This window comes from Heteronotia binoei, chromosome 20, assembly GCF_032191835.1.
Source record: "Heteronotia binoei isolate CCM8104 ecotype False Entrance Well chromosome 20, APGP_CSIRO_Hbin_v1, whole genome shotgun sequence".
Taxonomy (NCBI): domain Eukaryota; kingdom Metazoa; phylum Chordata; class Lepidosauria; order Squamata; family Gekkonidae; genus Heteronotia; species Heteronotia binoei.
In genome coordinates this window covers 11,284,597-11,304,785 of record NC_083242.1, presented here as the reverse complement: position 1 = coordinate 11,304,785, position 20,189 = coordinate 11,284,597, and the positions used below count along the sequence as shown (strand labels likewise).

At 48.2% G+C, this 20,189-nt stretch overlaps 2 protein-coding genes across 2 annotated transcripts in view; both read right to left on the bottom strand.

Annotated features, from left to right (window-relative positions):
- The window catches only part of LOC132588590 (E3 ubiquitin-protein ligase RNF216-like), a 285,209-nt gene that overhangs the window by 104,280 nt on the left and 160,740 nt on the right, over nucleotides 1–20,189 (bottom strand). The window lies entirely within an intron of this gene.
- FSCN1 (fascin actin-bundling protein 1) overlaps nucleotides 14,647–20,189 on the bottom strand; it is a 51,370-nt gene continuing 45,827 nt past the window's right edge. The window contains exons 5-7 of the mRNA XM_060260762.1: nucleotides 18,387–18,511; nucleotides 16,346–16,513; nucleotides 14,647–14,934 (exon numbers count right to left, since the gene is read on the bottom strand). Coding sequence (XP_060116745.1) covers nucleotides 14,732–14,934; nucleotides 16,346–16,513; nucleotides 18,387–18,511 — 496 coding nt within the window. The 3' untranslated portion in view covers nucleotides 14,647–14,731. The remainder of the gene's footprint in view (nucleotides 14,935–16,345; nucleotides 16,514–18,386; nucleotides 18,512–20,189) is intronic.

Sequence of the window (20,189 nt, the reverse complement as noted above, 5' to 3'; positions counted from 1 at the left end):
CAAGTCCAAATCAATAAATATCTGGGGACTTTGGGGGCGGAGCCAGGAGACTTTGGGGGTGGAGCCAGGGACAAGTGTGTGATGAGAAGAATTGAACTCCAAAGGGAGGTCCGGCCATCACATTTTAAAAGGACAGTACACCTTTTAACTGCCTTCCCTCCATTTGAAACAATGAAGGATAGGGGGACCTTTTTGGGGGGCTAATAGAATTGGACTCCCCGGTCCAATCTTTTTGAAACTTGGGGGCTGTTTTGAGGAGAAGGACCAGACACTATGCTGAGAATTTGGTGCCTCTACCTCAAAAAACAGCCCCCCTGAGCCTTAGATACCCATGGATCAATTATCCGTTATACTGTATGGGAATGGGTCTCCAGAGGGAATCATAGAGTGCCCAGCAGATATTTCTCTCCCCCTCCTGCTTTCTGATGACCCTGAAGCGGGGGGAAGGCCTCCAAATTAGGGGATCCCCTGCCCCCACCTGGAGATTGGCAACCCTAGCTGCAGATCATAAAGAAGACGACTGAGGCCTCAAACTGGGGAGGCCACGCTGGCCGTGTGGATGCAAATCTGGCCAGCATTCGATGAGAGACCATTTTCAAAGACGGCCCTTTGCTTGCCCTGCTTATCTGTGACGGACGGCTCTCTCTCTCTCTCTCTTGGACTCCAATGGTGGACAGAGGGTAGGGTTGCCAGATCTAGGTTGGGAAACTCCTGGAGATTTGGGAATGGAGTCTGGAGAGAACAAGGACCTCAGCAGGGTATAATGCCGTAAGAGTCCACCCTCCAAAGCAGCCATTTTCTCTAGGGGAGCCGATCTCTGTATTCTGGAGAAGAGCTGTAATTCCAGGGGATCCTCAGATCCCACCACAACTGGTGATGTCAGGGGTGTGGCCTGATATGCAAATGCGTCCCTGCTGGGCTTTTTCTACCAAAAAAGCCCTGTGCAAAACAATGGTGATGCCAGGGGTGTGGCCTAGTGTGCAAATGAGTCCCTGCTGGGCTTTTTCTGCAAAAAAGAGAGCCCTGGTTTAGGACAATTCTCCAGCCATGCTCCACCCATGCTTTACTTTGAACCAAAAAGAAAAAGAACCCTGGCTTTTAAATTAAAGGAAGTCAAGGTGATGGCCAAGTAAAGGAGGTAAATCGAAACCTTCAGCTCTGTTCATGCGTGGCCGTGATCCTTGAGAACTGGGGGTTTCATGGTCATTATGTCCCTGTTTTCAGTTCCAAAATGTTGGCCGTTATGTGGAAGTACAATTGGCTTGGTCTTTTCTGGGATTGCTCAAGACTTGCGTCCTCCAAAGGGCTTTTGAAGACGAATGAATCCATTGCACTTTGCTGCTCTTGTGTTTAATTACTGCTCCTAGCTGATTGCTTTGTTCTGCCTTGTGAGATATACACAAGGATACACAATACAAGAACTCGTGGGCATTCAATGAAATTGCTGAGCAGACAGGTTAAAACGGATAAAAGGAAGTACTTCTTCACCCAAAGGGTGATTAACATGTGGAATTCACTGCCACAGGAGGTGGTGGTGGCCACAAGCATAGCCACCTTCAAGAGGGGTTTAGATAAAAATATGGAGCAGAGGTCCATCAGTGGCTATTAGTAACAGTGGGTGTATGTGTATATATATATATATATATATATAATGTTTTTGCCACTGTGTGACACAGAGTGTTGGACTGGATGGGCCACTGGCCTGATCCAACATGGCTTCTCTTATGTTCTTATGTGACACAGAGCGTTGGACTGGATGGGCCACTGGCCTGATCCAACATGGCTTCTCTTATGTTCTTATGTGACGCAGAGCGTTGGACTGGATGGGCCAATGGCCTGATCCAACATGGCTTCTCTTATGTTCTTATGTGACACAGAGCGTTGGACTGGATGGGCCACTGGCCTGATCCAACATGGCTTCTCTTATGTTCTTATGTGACACAGAGCGTTGGACTGGATGGGCCCCTGGCCTGATCCAACATGGCTTCTCTTATGTTCTTATGTGACACAGAGTGTTGGACTGGATGGGCCATTGGCCTGATCCAACATGGCTTCTCTTATGTTCTTATGTGACACAGAGCGTTGGACTGGATGGGCCACTGGCCTGATCCAACATGGCTTCTCTTATGTTCTTATGTGACGCAGAGCGTTGGACTGGATGGGCCAATGGCCTGATCCAACATGGCTTCTCTTATGTTCTTATATCTTTTCCTGGGGTTCGATTGCAGCACTGCCTGTTTTGATCAGGATGCCTTGAGTATGCTTAGAAAGCAAGGCAAGGTGTTAATTTCCAAATAAGCATAAGAGCATAAGAACATAAGAGAAGCCATGTTGGATCAGGCCAATGGCCCATCCAGTCCAATGCTCTGTGTCCAATCCCCTCTTGAAGCTGGCTATGCTTGTAGCTGCCACCACCTCCTGTGGCAGTGAATTCCACATGTTAATCCCCCTTTGGGTGAAGAAGTACTTCCTTTTATCCGTTCTAACCCGACTGCTCAGCAATTTCATCGAATGCCTACGAGTTCTTGTATTGTGAGAAAGGGAGAAAAGGACTTCTTTCTCTACTTTCTCCATCCCATGCATAATCTTGCAAAGTCCAGATGCTAGGAAAGACCCTGAACCTTTTAAAGAGCTGCGTAACAGGAAGACTTCCACTTTTCCCATGCACCGGTAGGGTTGCCAATCCCCAGTTAGGGGCTGGAGATTCCCTGGTTTGGAGACCCTCCCTCTGCATCAGGTTTATCAGAAAGCGGAGAGGGAAATGTCTACTGGGCACTCCATTATACCCTATGGAGATCAGTTCCCATAGGGTATAATGGAGAATTGATCTCTGGGTGTCTGAGGCTATGGGGGAGCTGTTTTCTGAGGTAAAGACATCAAATTTTCAGCATAGTGTGTGGTGCCTCTCCTTATAAATGCCCCCAAGTTTCAAAACGATTGGACCAGAGGATTCAGTTTTATGAGCCCCCAAAGAAGGTGCCCTTATCCTCCGTTATTTTCAATGGAAGGAAAGCATTTAAAAGGATGTGATGGCCAAACTTCAAACGTGCTTGTCACAACCTTGCTCCTGGCTCCACCCCCAAAGCCCCCAGATATTTCCTGAGTCCGTAACCCTAAAGAAAGCTCATATCTTGGATAAACTTTTGTTGGTCTTAAAGGTGCTTCTGGATTCAACATTTGTCCTGTTGCTTCACATGGATGCCCACCTGGGTCTACGATACAATTAGGGTTGCCAAGTCCCATTCAAGAAATATCTGGGGACTTTGGGGGTGGAGCCAGGAGACTTTGGGAGAGAAGCCAGGAGACATTGGGGTGGAGCCAGAAGCAAGGTTGTGACAAGAATGATTGAACTCCAAAAGGAGTTCAGGCCATCACATTTAAAGCGACTGCACACCTTTTCAATGCATTCCCTGCACTGGAAATAATGAAGGATAGGGGCACCTTCTTCTGAGGCTCATAGAATCGGATCCCCTGGTCCAACCTTTTTGAAACTTGGAGGGTATTTTGGGGAGAGGCACTGGATGCTATGGTGCAAATTTGGTGCCTCTACCTCAAAAAACAGCCCCTCCAGAGTCCCAGATACCTATAGAACAATTCTCCAGTACACCCTATGGGAATCGGTCTCCATAGGTCATAAGGAGTGCTCAGCAGACATTTCCCTCCCTCCCTCCGCTTTCTGATGACCCTGAAGCGGGGGGAGGGCCCCCAAAGTGGGGGATCCCCTGCCCCCAACTGACATTGGCAACCCTAGATACAATGCAGAAAAGGTGTGACCGGTTTGGGGAGAATTCAGCCTAACTTAAAAGGCAGCTTGCTGGGCCCTTCAGCCAACCTGCACTGCTCATGCAGTCTCTGCAGCATGTAGGGTTGCCAAGTCCAATTCAAGAAATATCTGGGGACTTTGGGGGTGGAGCCAGGAGCAAGGTTGTGACAAGCATAATTGAACTCCAAAGGGAGTTCTGGCCATCAGATTTAAAGGGACTTCACACCTTTTAAATGCCTTTCCTACATCGGAAATAATGAAGGATAGGGGCGTCTTCTTTTGGCGCTCAGAGAATTGGACCCCCTAATGCAATATTTTTGAAATTTGGAGGGTATTTTGGGGGTAGGCACTGGATGCTATGCTGAAAATCTGGTGCCTCTATCTCAAAAAACAGCCACCCCGGATACCCATGGATCAGTTTTCCATTATACCCTATGGGGATCAGTCTCCATAAGGAATAATGGAGTGCCCAGCAGATATTTCTCTTCCCCCGCCTGCTTTCTGATAACCCTGAAGCAGGGTGTGGGCTTCCAAACCGGGGGATCCCCTGCCCCCACCTGGGGATTGGCAACCCTAGCAGCATGCATCCTCTCGTTGTCCTAGCACTGTTTAAATTTTTAGGCCCGGTGGTACGAAGCTCAGGCTGTTTCAGAGCTGCATCGTGGAGGATTCGCACGTGGATACGGCTTCCTTGCTGCGAAGAACAAGAAAACTGCAGAGAAATGGTTTCCTTTTATTGAGTTCATTACAGCAAAGGACGTTCGATCACACAAACCAGAATATCTTGATCTTCTCTACTTATAAGTTATTAATATTTTCCTTCAGTGGTGTTTTTTTTTGTTTCTTTTCTATTTACTAACACTTTTTTATTTCTCTTTTTTTCTACCTTCCTTTTCTTTTACTGTGCTAGTTGTGGATCGCACCTAATTATAATGGCCAGATAGTAAATTTTGGAATAACCTGTAATAGTTTGCATAGAGAATATTTAGGCAGTTAAGAATTCATAGCAATGCATAATTAATAGTTTGATGATAATATGGATTCATTTAGATTAACTGTGTTTTGATACAGGAATTGTCTTAATTTTAATTTTGTTTTCATCTTGACTTCTCTCCTTGTTTGGTGTAGTGGTTCAGTGTGCGGACTCTTATCTGGGAGAACTGGGATCCCCTCCTCCACTTGCACCTGCTGGAATGGCCTTGGGTCAGCCATAGCCCTGGCAGAGGTTGTCCTTGAAAGGGCAGCTGCTGTGAGAGCCCTCTCCAGCCCCACCCACCTCACAGGGTGTCTGTTGTGGGGGAGGAAGGGAAAGGAGATTGTGAGCCGCTCTGAGACTCTTCGGAGTGGAGGGCGGGATATAAATCCAATATCTTCTTCTTCTTCTTCTTCTTGGATAGAAAATTATCTACATCAGGGGTGGTCAATGGTAACTCTCCAGGTGTCTTTTGCCTACAACTCCCATCAGCCCCAGCCAGCATGGCTGATGGCTGGGGCTGATGGGAGTTGTAAGCAAAAGACATCCAGAGAGCTACCGTTGGCCACTCCTGGTCTACATACATCTTTATAACTTAAAATCCTTACTTGATATTGTGTTGTATGCATGTAAGTATTTATGCCTGTTTATAACCTGATTCCATAAGTTTAATTGATTGTATTATGAATATTAATATTGATATTAACTGGTATATTTTTAAAAATTCAATAAAATATAAAGACAAGAAAACCCAGGCAGTGTGGGTTTTCCTCCCCTTCTTCCTGAAAGGTGTCCTTTTGCAGCTGGCATGGGAAGATGCTCGCTCAAAGGCAAGAGCTGCTGGGAGGGGGGGGGGGAACGGTCTCTTGCTGCCGCATCTGTTGCCCCTAGCAACTGGCCAGAGGTTTGTTGGTGTTTTGCAACCGCAGCAGCAGCAGCCTCTGCCCGGAAAACGCTGACTTTTCCCTCCCTGCTTAGGTAGAGGGGGTGGAGAGGGAGAGAGGATTTAATTCCCTCCTTCAATTCTGATGCCATGCTGTGATGTTTGAGAGGGTGGGAATCAAATCCTTTGGAAAGAGAGGCTACAACATAAGCTTCGGCAATTGAGGGGGGGAGGGAGGCTGCTACGCTGGCACAGTGGTTAAAGGTGCAAACTGCAAGGCAGAATTTCTTCTCTGCCACCAGCTTTCTAGGCGCTTTCTGCTCTCTGGCCCCACTTTCTGTGACACGGGGATGAGAATACTGGCCAACCCCACATGAGTGGTGCTAAGCTAATGTGTTTGGAGCAATTTGGATATAGAGTTAAATATTTAAAAATCCCAGAGCCAAGAGGTAACATCAGGGGAAGGCCTCGGCCTCTCTGCCCAGTTGTTGGTCCTCCAAAGGAACTGGTCGGCCGCTGTGTGAGACAGGATTCTGGACGAGAGGGACCTTCACTGGTCTGATCCAGCAAGGCTCTTCTGATGTTCTTATGAAGGTCACGGCTTCCGTGCTCTATTGTTAGCCCTCCAGAGGAAGTGGTTGGCCACTGTGAGACAGGATGCTGGACTAGGTGGACCACTGGTCTGATGCAGTAGGGCTCTTCTGATGTTCTTATGGTCACGGCTTCTGTGCTCTATTGTTAGCCCTCCAGAGGAAGTGGTTGGCCACTGTGTGAGACAGGATGCTGGACTAGGTGGACCGCTGGACTGATCCAGCAGGGCTCTTTTGATTTTCTTATGAAGGCCTCAGCCTCTATGCCCTGTTGTTGGCTCTCCAGAGGAACTGGCTGGCCCCTCTGTGAGACAGAATGCTGGACTAGGTGGACTACTGGTCTGATCCAGCAGGGCTCTTCTGTTGTTCTTATCAAGGGAAGTCCTCAGCCTCTCTGCCCTCTTGTTGGTCCTTCAGAGGAACTGGTTGGCCACCGTGTGAGACAGGATGCTGGACTAGACGGACCACTGGCCTGATCCACCAGTGCTCTTCTAAAATTCTTATTGAGGGAAGACCTTGGCCTCTCTGCCCTGTTGTTGGACCTCCAGAGGAACTGGCTGCCCCTGTGTGAGATAGGATGCTGGACTAGATGGACCACTGGTCAAATCCAACAGGGCTCTTCTGAGGTTCTTATGAAGGTCTTAGCCTCTCTGTCCTGTTGTTGGCCCTCCAGAGGAACTGGTTGGACACGGTGTGAGACAAGATGCTGGACTAGATGGACCACTGGCCTGATCCAGCAGGGCTATTGTGATGTTCTTTGGAGATCGAAGCCATATTCTCCATTTCTCCCCACCCCATCCCAAACCAGCAATGCTATTCAACAGGCCCCTTGAGATTTCATCTTACCACACACACTTCAGACACATAAGAACATAAGAGAAGCCATGTTAGATCAGGCCAATGGCCCATCCAGTCCAACATTCTGTGTCACACAGCGGCCAAATATATATATACACACACACACACATACACACTGTGGCTAATAGCCACTGATGGACCTCTGCTCCATATTTTTATCTAAACCCCTCTTGAAGGTGGCTATACTTGTGGCCGCCACCACCTCCTGTGGCAGTGAATTTCACATGTTAATCACCCTTTGGGTGAAGAAGTACTTCCTTTTATCCGTTTCAACCTGTCTGCTCAGCAATTTCATCGAATGCCCACGAGTTCTCGTACTGTGAGAAAGGGAGAAAAGTACTTCTTTCTCTACTTTCTCCATCCCATTTGGAGTACTGTGTGCATTTGGACACAGCTTTGCCGCTATACTATTTAGAAAGCTCCTGTTTTTAAAATGAGAGCTGGGGTTTCCAGGAAGCTGGAGTTTGTGTAGTATCCCCCCTCCCGCCCCACTCCTTCCTGCAGAATTACAGTACACACATTCCTGTCCATAAACTACCAGATAATGTTTTTTTGAGTTTGTTACCCTCCACAGCCAGAGCAGGGGCACACACAACAGACAGCTAAGGGGGGCATAAAAGATCTCGACTGGAAGAAAGGGGAACATCATCTATTGCTAGTGGGGGTGCGGGGCGGAGGGAGTTAAAGCACCTCTCTCAACTGAGCTGGAAAATGGCATTCTGACAACTACCCTCCACTCTGGGAAACTTCCCCATTGCATCTGTGAAACCTGCATTTTAAAACTCCTTGGAATTCCACATTCCTTGTGTTTTGCAATGGCTTGCAGACCACAATAAATACCTCGGTTATATTCCAGGGACTTCTTTGGCCAAGGATGCAAAGCCCGACTGGTGGACCTCCTGATGGCACCTGGGTTTTGGCCGCTGTGTGACACAGAGTATTGAAATGGATGGGCCATTGGCCTGATCCAACATGGCTTTTCTTCTGTGCTTATGTTTGGGACAATGATGGTATTCTTAGTGCTTGGGAGCCACAGTGGGAGGGCTTCTGGAGTTCTGTCCTGCTGATGGACCTCCTGATGGCACTTGGTTTTTTTGGCCACTGTGTGACACAAGAGTGTTGGACTGGATGGGCCATTGGCCTGATGCAAGATGGCTTCTCTTTTGTTCTTATGTCTGGAGTAGTGATGCTCTGTATTCTTGGTGCCTGGGGGGGCAACAATGGGAGGGCTTCTGGAGTTCTGGCCCTGCTGATGGACTTCCTGATGGCACCTGGGTTTTGGTTGCTGTGTGACACAGAGTGTTGGACTGGATGGGCCACTGGCCTGATTCAACATGGTTTCTCCTCTGTTCTTGTCTGGGGTAGTGATGCTCTGTATTGGTGCTTGGTGGGCAACAGAGGCTAGATGGCCATCTGACAGAAGAAGAATTGCAGATTTATACCCCACCCTTCTCTCTGAATCAGAGACTCAGAGTGGCTTACAATCTCCCATGTCTTCCTCCCCCACAACAGACACCCTGTGAGATGGGTGGGGCTGAGAGGGTTCTCACAGCAGCTGCCCTTTCAAGGACAACTCCTGCGATAGCTATGGCTGACCCAAGGCCATTCCAGCAGGTGCAAGTGGAGTGGAGAATCAAACCCGATTCTCCCAGATAAGAGTCCACACACTTAACCATTACACCAAACTGACTCTCAATGAGGATCCTGTGAATTTAGAGGGAGGTATTTGTGAGTTTCCTGCATTGTGCAGGGGATTGGACGAGATGACCCTGGAGGTTCCTTCCAACTCTATGATTCTGTGATTCTTAGAGTGGGTGGGCTTCTGGCCATGTTGGTGGACTTCCTGATGGCACCTGTGACACAGGTTGTTGAACTGAACGGGCCATTGGCCTGATCCAAGATGGCTTCTCTTCTGTTCTCATGTCTGGGTCAGTGATGCTCTGTATCTTGGGTGCTGGGGGGGGCAACAATGGGAGGGCTTCTGGAGTTCTGGCCCAGCTGGTGGACCTCCTGAAGGCACCTGGGTTTTGGCCCCTGCGTGACACAGACTGTTGGACTGGATGGGCCACTGGCCTGATCCAAGATGAAGTTCTTATGAAACATTCAGTGAGCAGGGGGAAGGTTTCAATCCCTGAAAATTGATGGTGTTAATCCCTCGCTAGGAAGCAGCGTTCTGATCTTTCCCTCAACCCTCTCCCTGTATGTCATCTTATAACTGTCAGCCCAGAACCCTTGAACTCCTCATCTTCTTGAACTCCTCCTCCGGCTCCTCTTTCAGATACAGCTCCAAACCGCTTTCGTGCAAGGGATTAAGATTTAGAGCGGCAGGAGGCAGCTGCCGGGATTAAAAGCGCCAAACCTGCCAACTGGGTGTGCGGAAACCTCACCGACGGTATTACAAGCTAGGCCTCTCCTCTTCCCTCTGCACCCTCCCACCTCGCTACAATGGCTGCATTGTGGTCTGTTGGCATCTTTAGGTTATAGTTGCGCTTTCTCACATTAAATAACCGTCGTGTCTCAGAGCAGCAGCTGCGAGGAGGAGTATTTGCTGTAATTATAACCGTGAGGGGGCACCGTTTCTCCTGTTAGCATAACCACCCCCACCCTTCCAGTGCAGAAAACACCCTCCTATCACATCCCACTACTAGTAAAGTGGGAGTCTTGGCTGAGGGTGGACTTGGTGACAGCCAGAGGGTAAGGAAGGAGCAAAGCAGTTCCCTGCTGACAGAGAGACTCCTGCCCCCCCACCCACCCCACACACTGCATTTTAGATTACTTCATGTGAATGCATTGTGGGGGGAAGCAACAGCAGGGCCCATTTGCTGTCTAGAACGGGGTGTCAAACATGCAGCCTGGGGGCCGAATGAGGCCCCCAAGCAACTGGCCGCCATCTGCTTCCTTCTGCATCACAGCTTGCTTTGAAAGGCTTGCTCAATTCGATTGCACAGGAGCTACAGGGCAAAACCTTTCCTTTCTCCATTGCCCGAGGCTCCTCCCTTGAGGACAAAGAGGGAGAGTTTGCTTTGCCAGGCTCTCTCAATCACACAACAGAGCTACTGAGCCAAGCCTCTCTTCCTTCTATTGGCTGAGGCTCCCCCCCCCGGGGAAGGAATGAAAGAGCCAGAGCAGGGGTGTCATACACATGGCTTGAGGGTCAGATCAGGACGCCGGAGGGCTATCAGGCCCACAACTCACTGTCATCTGCTTCTTTCTCTCTCTTGCTTCCTTCTGCATCACAGCTTGCTTTGCTGGGCTTGCTCAATCGCACAGGAGCTACAGAGCAAAACCTCTATTTTCTCCACTGGCTGACCAGCACATGAAGCAACATGTACAAAAGCTCCCAATGCCCAGCCATTGCACGTTTTCCCCTGAGTCTCAGGCTGAAATCACTGACCATGAGATTTCTGTAACGAATGTCAATAAATCAAAAGTAGGTCTGCAACTTAACAGATACGCACCTGAACAGCCTACTCAAGATTGCTACAACACAGACAGTGACTCCAGATTTTGATGCAATAATTCAGAGCAAGAGGTGTCAGTTCTCAGAAACCGTTCAATAAACAAAATATTGCAAGAGTGCTAGTCTTTTAAGTATGTTTTAAGGTCTGTTTTTTTTAAAAAAATATCTTTGTGTTTGTGTCCTTTATAAAGTTTACATATCTACTATCTGGCATTACATTATATGACACACATGGCCCAGCCCAACAAGGTCTCATTGATGTCAGATTCAGCCCTCATAACAAATTTATTTATTTATTACTTTAAATTTCTTTTATTACTTTAAATTTCTATCCCGCCCTCTCCGCAAGCGGACTCAGGGCGGCTAATAACATTCATTTTTACAATTTAAAACTACAGTTTAAAATTATTTAAAAACATTTAAAAACATTTCATTTCATGGTGCTGTATCACAACAATGTAATATAATATAAGTGGTGATAATGGTACTCTATAATGATGTAGGGTGGCAACTCTCTCCCGATTAGATCTCAAAGGCCTATCAGTTCGGTCTTCCAGCAGCTGCAAGCGGAGGAGTGGAGAATCAAGCCCAGTTCTCCCAGATAAGAGTCCATGCACTTAACCACTACACCAAACTGGCTCTCACAACGCTGCCATGTCACCAATATTCCCTCTAAGCTGTGGAGTCTTGTGAGCAAAAATTCTACTTTGTGAGCTACTGGCATGAAAGCTGTGAGCTACTGCATAATTTAGTTTGCTCTAGGGCCATTTTTTCCTGAGCTAAGACAAAAATATGTGAGCCGGAGGCTAAAAAACGGAGCTAGCTCACACTAACTCGGCTTACAGGGGACACTGGTTGTCACCTGAAGAATTCTGGGAAATATTGTCCGGTAAATACTCTTAGATTGCTCATCAGCAGGAACTGTGGATTCTTGAGGGAAGAGAGAATTCATGACCTGACCTGCAGTGCAAATATATCTACAGAACCTGTGGTACGAAGGAAAAAAAAAAGCCATGAAGCATTTTTTTCTTATTTGAATGCAGGATTTTTTTTTATTCATTATTTCATCACTTTTATTTTCTCCATTTGAAGCTTGTTATACAAATGGCACTTACAAAAAAAGTCAATAAAGAAAAAAAAACTTTTAAACAAAATATACCAAAGTGTGAGATGCTTTTTTTTTTTTAATTTTCCAGAACCACAACAGCCAAGGGGGAAAAGGGCGAGGAGAATTTGAGGCCTAAATTGCTGGAGAAGAGAAGCCAGAGTGTTAACATGATTCAAAATGGCAGCCGGGAGGGGAAAATTCAGAGAGAGGGGGAGACAGATGCAAAGGCTTGGCGTGTATTGAGCACATGACCCTCAGGCCTTCCGGCGGCCATCTTTGTTCCTAAAGCTACATTTTCCTTTGAGGGAGAAAAGCTCCCCTTCAAAATTTCTCTAAAAGTTCCAGGTTAGCCCAGACAATGTTCCAGTGTCACCAGATCAAATCCCTTCCTTTACTCAAAAGGCAAATCATTCCAGTTGCTTGTGAGAATTTTAGCACCGAGTGTCAAATGGAGAGAACCCCTTCAAATAGCCGAGTGATTTATTTAAGGTTCGTTGAAATCCTCCTCCGGCTATTATAAGGACGGGCCCTTTCTGCTTCCGCAGAAACAGGGCTTTGTACGATTACCGTACTTCACAAGGCATGGTGTGTCCCAGAGGTCTAAGAGCACCTTTGTCTCCACAGTTCCCCTCACAACAAAACATGTTGTGACAGGGATGTGCTGAGACCAAGAGATGGCTGAAGAACGAGTCATCCAAATTGGTTTAAGGGAACACAGGAAAACCCCTAAGAAGGCCATCAAGGGTGTGTGTGTTTGTGCTTACATATACACACAACTTTTTTGCAGATACCATGAACACTGAAGCTACACTTTCACACACGTCTGCGTGGATCATACAGTTCTGCAAACCTATTACAAATGGTTCTGGGGACAGCTTATATAAATAGGTCTAAGAAAACACTGTTTCGGTCAATGTTTCAAGGAACCATGCGCCACCAAGGGGTCAAGAACATGGAGCAGCCCACCAGGATGAGAAGAACTCAACAGCAGTCTCGGAGAACCCTCCAAGAAGACCACCGATGTGTGGACAGGGAGGGGCAGCTAGCGAGAGATGCAAGCCAGAAACCGATGCCTTAAAATTCACCCACAAGCACAACGATTTGGTGAACAGGGGTCCAGGGGCGGAGGGGGATTCCAGTAAAAAGTTATGACAACCATGGAACGGGGACACATACGCTACTGTGCAAACTTTGCTAATTCAAAAAAGCTTTCTGTTCTGTCAACTGAGATTAAGTGAATCGCTTCTCGGCCACTGGAGAAACCAGGGGAAAGAGGAGGAGGACTCACACACAGAGTGTGGCTTATCTTTCCCCCTCAACCCCGACCCCTTTCTACCTCCTGCCCCGAGTTCTTCCTCTTCTCTCCAAAAGCTGGTGCAGTCCCCGTGCACCAGGAAACAGACTGAGACGCAGCTGTTCTTGGAAACTCCAAAGCCCAGCTAGCAAGAGATGAGGTCAGTTTTGGGCACGGCAGGGTGGAGCTGGTGGCTCCCTGCCCTACCACAGCTCGGTCCCTGCAATAATTGGGGTCATCTTCAATGGCCGAATTCCAAAGCCTGCTGGCACAGGATATATATATATTTTAACAGCAGCAAAGAAGAATAGCTGAGATTTCGTTTCCCCCCCCACAGAGGAGGGGAAAAACCAAGGAAAGATGCGAGTGACGTGCAGTTTTGCTGTCTATTATACACTAATAGGCGATTGCTTCAGGTAGCTGAGGTTCCTCTAGAATACCAAACCACAGAAGGAAAAGGGGGACGGGGAATCGGACTATTCTGCACCTTCCAAGAAGAGAAGAGGACTAGTAAGGCAGTGTTACAAGCTTCAGTGCTAGTTGGTCAAGAGCAGCGCCAAGAAGCTCTTTGGGCACTTCGAAGCACAAAGGGTGGGGGGAAGGAGCTCAGAACCGGAGCCAAACAAAGCTCCATCTCCTTGTAGATGAACGGCCGCAGCTCTTCCTCCCCCAAAATCCCAGTCCTCCGAAAGCAGTTCCCTGGAGCACAAGTTTTTTGGGAGGGGGACAGGCCCGTAGCTAACCAGGGGCCCACGGGGCCTGGCCCCCTGACAATTTGGGGGCCGCTCACCCCCAGGCTGCTGCCTCCCCTTCCTGCGTGATTTCAATCACACAGAAGGGGCATCCAGGGTCAGCTGCTGCCCCTCCCATGCCATTGATAGTGCCCAGAAATCAGCTGACGGGTGGGGTCTAAATTATGCAGGAGGGGTGGCAGGAGCAGTCAACCAGTCTCCTGCATGATTTAAAGGGCCCCCTCCCTCATGGCTCCCAATGGCCCCCTCCCCCTGCGACCCCTAGCTATGGGGCTGGAGGGGGACCAAGTTACTAGCCTTCACTGTACCAGGCCAACTGACTTTCTACTACCCCCCCTGCTCTGCGGGACAGCAAATCCACACCGCCAACTCTACTTGGCTTTGGTGAGAGAGAGCAGATATTTAATTTGGGGATCGACGGCCAAGCAAAAGGGGCTTGGGGGTGCAAGCGCCCCCCACAAAAGAACACTACCCCGAAGCGGGAGTATCCGTTTGACCTGCATTAGCTTGATTCGACAGAAACCAGCGACTGACACCTTCCCACGAAGCCTCGTAAGCGTAACACCGCCTCTGATGGGGGACAGCGGCACAGTACAAAAGCCCAGGGGAGACCCTGGGAGAGACGAGAGGGGGCGATACGGCCCAGAGGCAGTTTTCATTCCCTTTTTAAGCAAACACCAGAGATCTAGGCCCTGCAGAAATGCCAAGACAAGGGATTTCAGTTCCCTAATTTTTACAAACCGAACCCCAAATGCTACAGAGCGCGCATCAGATCCCTCCCCTCCCCGGTTACTTTCCAGTTTTACAGAGACGTTTAAAAAAAATAATAAAAGGGAAAGATCCATCTAACTATCCTATGGCAGGAGAGAAAAAGCAGCAGCAGGCTGGTCTGAAAGTTATCCTTCCCCTTTAAAAGAAAAAAAAAAGGAAAAACAAAATAAGAGACACCAGAACATTGAAACAAAAAAGAGAGAGAGAAACCCAAAATTGGCAGCTGAAAGGGGCAGGGGAGAGAACACAGCAAAGGGAACGGAGTAGGCCAAAGTGCACTTAGTATTCCCAGAGGGTCGAGGAGTCGATGGCGTCGGTGGAGGCCTTGAGGACGCCGGCGTGGTCGCCCTTCAGGTATTTGTTGTTCACCTTGATGGCCACCTTGTTGTAATCACAGAACTCAAAGAAGAAGTCCACGGGCACGTCGCTGCTGCTGGTGACGGAGGACTCATTGCCAACCATCCAGTATTTCCCGGTGGAATCTGAAAGGGGGGGGGGGAGAAGGGAGGGGGTTAGCACCTCGGCTTGGGAAGGGCACGCGTGGCCCATTCGTGCAGACCTGCGGCGGCCACACAGCATAACAGTCTCATTTACTGTGTCACCCTTTTTGAAAACCAGGGCTGCCGCTTCATTTTTTTTTTTGAGCAGGAACGCACAAGAACGCAGTTCTGCCTGACTTGGCCAGGGCTCCAGCTCAAAAAAAAGGGTCTCTGGCAGAGGGAAGGCACTAGGGCAGCCACTGAACAGATAAGAACATAAGAGAAGCCATGTTGGATCAGGCCAATGACCCATCCAGTCCAACACTCTGTCACACAAGAACATAAGAGAAGCCATGTTGGATCAGGCCAATGGCCCATCCAGTCCAACACTGTGTCACACAGTGGCCAATTTTTTATATATATATATATACACACACACACACACTGTGGCTAATAGCCACTGATGGACCTCTGCTCCATATTTTTATCTAACCCCCTCTTGAAGCTGTCTATGCTTGTAGCCGCCACCACCTCCTGTGGCAGTGAATTCCACATGTTAATCACCCTTTGGGTGAAGAAGGACTTCCTTTTATCCATTTTAACCCGACTGCTCAGCAATTTCATCGAATGCCCATGAGTTCTTGTATTGTGAGAAAGGGAGAAAAGGACTTCTTTCTCTACTTTCTCCATCCCATGCATTATCTTGTAAACCTCTATCATGTCGCCCCGCAGTTGACGTTTCCCCAAGCTAAAGAGCCCCAAGCGTTTTAACCTTTCTTCATAGGTGATGCCACTTCCAGTGATGTCAGGGGGTGTGGCCTAATATGCAAATGTGTTCCTGCTGGGCTTTTTCTACCAAAAAAGCCCCATTGAGGACTATTTCATAGTCAGGTCTGTGTACTCTGCACTTAAAAAAAAACCAAAAAAAACCCCATCAAAATTCTGCACTGTGCAAGCTAAAATTTTGCAACTTTTTTGCTACGTAATTAAGGTGCTGTTTCCTCTATCTGTCTGACTTTGCAGAGCTTAACATTTTCTCTAATTCTGCTGGTAATGGGAGGAGAAGGAAACTCTGTTAGCCTCGACCTCTGGAAACCTTTATTTCCCATTTCTTTAGCTTTTCAGAAACCAGGCATGGGCTGCAGCCTTAAGGACTAGTAACTTGTTTTTATTAGAATCACAGAATGGGAAGGTACCACAGAGGCCTACTCTTCTCAATTAACTTTGAGTAGGCGTTCCTGGGAAGCTCAGCTGCACGCCCCGTTCTGTATTGGGAACTTCTTCCTCTCCTTTTCTAGGACCGTGGCAACGCTTCCCTACAGTCGGAGATGAGCCATAAAACTGAAGGCAAAAACGCCAGTCAGCCCAGCCTCGGACCGAGTGGGGTAGGTTACAACTGCAAACAAGTACTCGCCTTTGATATTGTAGGCACCGTCGTTGAATTCCAGGTGAAAGACATCGTAGGAGGAGCGATTCGAATCCAGGGTGCCGGTGACCTTTCGGCAGCCGATGAAGCCATGTTCTCCCCGGAGGACAATGATTGGCCGGTTGATCAGTTTCATTAGGAAGAACTCCGTCTCACCTTATCAATGGGGTAAAACAGAAGAGATTGTCCTGAGCTTGTCGTGGATGCGCGTGCAATCACGTCCTCATTCCACCTCAATGGAGCTGAATTTTTAAACTGGCTTGGAAACAGGAGGGGGGGGGGTGGGACACTCAATCCTGCCTGGAAGCCATTTTATGTCCCGATACTGAGCATTAGGGCTAGTTTTATTTGCTTCATTTATTATCCGCCTTCATCACGGAGAATCAAGGTGGGTTAGAGGATTGCAAAACGAAGCAAGAGAGATTAGTATAATACAGGCGTGGCCAAACTGTGGCTCAGAAGCCACACATGACTCTTTCACACGTGTTGTATGGCTCTCGAAACCCCCATCGCCTGGCTTGAAGAATGCATTTAAAGTTAGTTGCTTTGTTTCCACCTCTCCCTCCCCCGTCTATTTTTTCCTTCCTTCCTTCTCTCAAACGTCCGACACTCATGTCTCGTGGCTCTCAAACATCTGACATTTATTGTATGTGGCTCTTACGTTAAGCAAGTTCGGCCACCCCAGCATAATACATAGAACAAACAAAGCAATAAAAACTGGGTCGCGTGATTTAGAGAACAAAATTAACAAAGTACAACACATCCAGCGAGCCCTACTGCATAGTAACTGGAGCTGCATTTACTTTGCAGAGAGGGAAATGAATTGCTCCACGTCCTAGGTTTAAGGCCTGAGCTTCCAAGTCACGGTCAAAGCAAACTGCCCTCATTACTAAAAAAAAATGCAAAGCCCACTTTTCTTCAATGTAACACCAGTCTCACTGGGAGAGCCAGCCTCATGCTGTTTAATGCTAAGACGACCCGGGAAACAGAGTAATGGGAAAGCTTTTTCCAGCTATCGGGGCAGAAAGATGGATGGATGGATGGATGGATGGATGGATGGATGGATGGATGGATGGATGGATGGATGATAGAAGATGGATGGATGATAGAAGATGGATGGATGGATGGATGGATGATAGATAGATAGATAGATAGATAGATAGATAGATAGATAGATAGATAGATAGATAGATAGATAGATAGATAGATAGATAGATTTATCTATCAGATTAACAGAAGATGGGCCTACCAACCAGTGCAAAGTTCATGAGGATTCACACCATTTTAAGACTGTCCCAGCTGGACTTTTCCTATATCACTTTGATCTAGCAGTCTGCCTTCTAAGCTAGTAAGAATGTGGGATAGTCTATTCCAGCAATTAGAATAGCTGGTCAGGGTGGGGGGATAGGGTGGGGCCCCCTATAGGACCTACAGCAACTCCACCCAATCTTCCGTAAAAGGGAAAACTGGGTGAGAGCACTGCGGATTTTATGAGGGGTGCTTCCCCCAGTGCCTCCCTGCCAGCACTGATTCCCCCCTCCTCCTCCTCCACATGAAGCCAGCTGGGTGACCTTGGGTCAGCCCCAGTTCTCTCAGAGGTGTTCTCTCAAGAGCAGTTCTCTCAGAGCTCTCTCAGCCCCATCCATCTCACAGGCAGTGTTCCCTCTATGCTGAGTTAGTGTGAGCTAACTCACAGATTTTTAGCCTCCAGCTCACACATTTGTGTCTTAGCTCAGGAAAAATAGCCCCAGAGCACAATAATTTATGCAGCAGCTCACAACTTCAATGCCAGTTGCTCACGGCTTTAATACCAGTAGGTCACAAAGTAGAATTTTTGCTCACAAGACTCTACAGCTTAGAGGGAACCTTGGTCACAGGGTGTCTGTTGTGGGAGAGGAAGGGAGGAGACTGTAAACAGCTCTGAGACTCCTTTGGGTAGAGGAAAAGCATGGGGGAAAAACCCAACTCTTCTTTTTCAGCTATGCCCTCTCCATTCCCCCCCACCCAAAAAATAAACCAAAGTTCTTACTGGGGGTTTCCACGCTGGCGGCCAGCTGCCCGTTCTTCTTTGCTGTGACATACTTGCCGTTGGCCGCTTTTAGGGTGATACGCCGGTCACGCCATTCGATGTCGAAATAACAGTTGGCATTCCTGCTGTAGCATTCAGGGAACGGAAAGAACAAAACGTTATGACAGTTTGGTGTAGTGATAAAGTGCGCGGGCTCTTATCTGGGAGAATCGGGTTTGATTCCCCACTTCTCCACTTGCAGCTGCTGGAAAGGCCTTGGGTCAGCCATAGCTCTCGTAGGAGTTGTCCTTGAAAGGGCAGCTGCTGTAGGAGCCCTCCCAGCCCCACCCATCTCACAGGCTGTCTGTTGTGGGGGGAGAAGATATAGGAGATTGTAAGTCACTCTGAGTCTCTGATTCAGAGAGGAGGGCGGAGTATAAATCTGCAATTCTTCTTCATGTGTACGTGTGGGGAAGAGGGTAAGAACCCCTGAAAGGCCACACTTTCCCGCCTCAGGACAGCAAACCCAGTGTGTTGCACTGGAGGAGAAATGGAAGCAGCACAAGCCACCTCGGGTTCCTCCTTTTGGGCAGCCACGTGTGGGCACCCGGAAGGCAGGCCCACAACCGCTGCCATCTTCAAGTGACACACTATTGCCTGCCTCTGCCTCCCAGTCACAATTTCAATGAAATTGCTGAGCAGTCGGATTAGAAGAACGGATAAAAGGAAGTCCTTCTTCACCCAAAGGGTGATTAACATGTGGAATTCACTGCCACAGGAGGTGGTGGCGGCTACAAGCATAGACGGCTTCAAGAGGGGACTGGATAAGAATATGGAGCAGAGGTCCATCAGTGGCTATTAGCCACAGCTTATCATTGGGACTCTCTGTCTGGGGCAGTAATGCTCTGTATTCTGGGTGCTTGGGGCGGGGGGCACAGTGGGAGGGCTTCTAGAGTCCTGGACTCGCTTGTGGACCTCCTGATGGCACCTTTTTTTTTTGGCCACTGTGTGACACAGAGTGTTGGACTGGAAGGCCATTGGCCTGATCCAACATGGCTTCTCTTATGTTCTTATGTGACACGGAGTGTTGGACTGGATGGGCCACTGGCCTGATCCAACATGGCTTCTCTTGTGTTCTTATGTGATTCAGAGTGTTGGACTGGATGGGCCATTGGTCTGATCCAACATGGCTCCTCTTATGTTCTTATGTGACACAGAATGTTGTACTGGATGGGCCATTGGTTTGATCCGACATGGCTCCTCTTATGTTCTTATGTGACACAGAGTGTTGGACTGGATGGGCCATTGGTCTGATCCAACATGGCTCCTCTTATGTTCTTATGTGACACAGAGTGTTGGACTGGATAGGCCATTGGCCTGATCCAACATGGCTTCTCTTATGTTCTTATGTGACACAGAGTGTTGGACTGGATGGGCCATTGGCCTGATCCAACATGGCTTCTCTTATGTTCTTATGTGACACAGAGTGTTGGACTGGATGGGCCATTGGTCTGATCCAACATGGCTCCTCTTATGTTCTTATGTGACACAGAGTGTTGGACTGGATAGGCCATTGGCCTGATCCAACATGGCTTCTCTTATGTTCTTATGTGACACAGAGTGTTGGACTGGATAGGCCATTGGCCTGATCCAACATGGCTTCTCTTATGTTCTTATGTGACACAGAGTGTTGGACTGGATGGCCCACTGGCCTGATCCAACATGGCTTCTCTTGTGTTCTTATGTGACTCAGAGTGTTGGACTGGATGGGCCATTGGTCTGATCCAACATGGCTCCTCTTATGTTCTTATGTGACACAGAGTG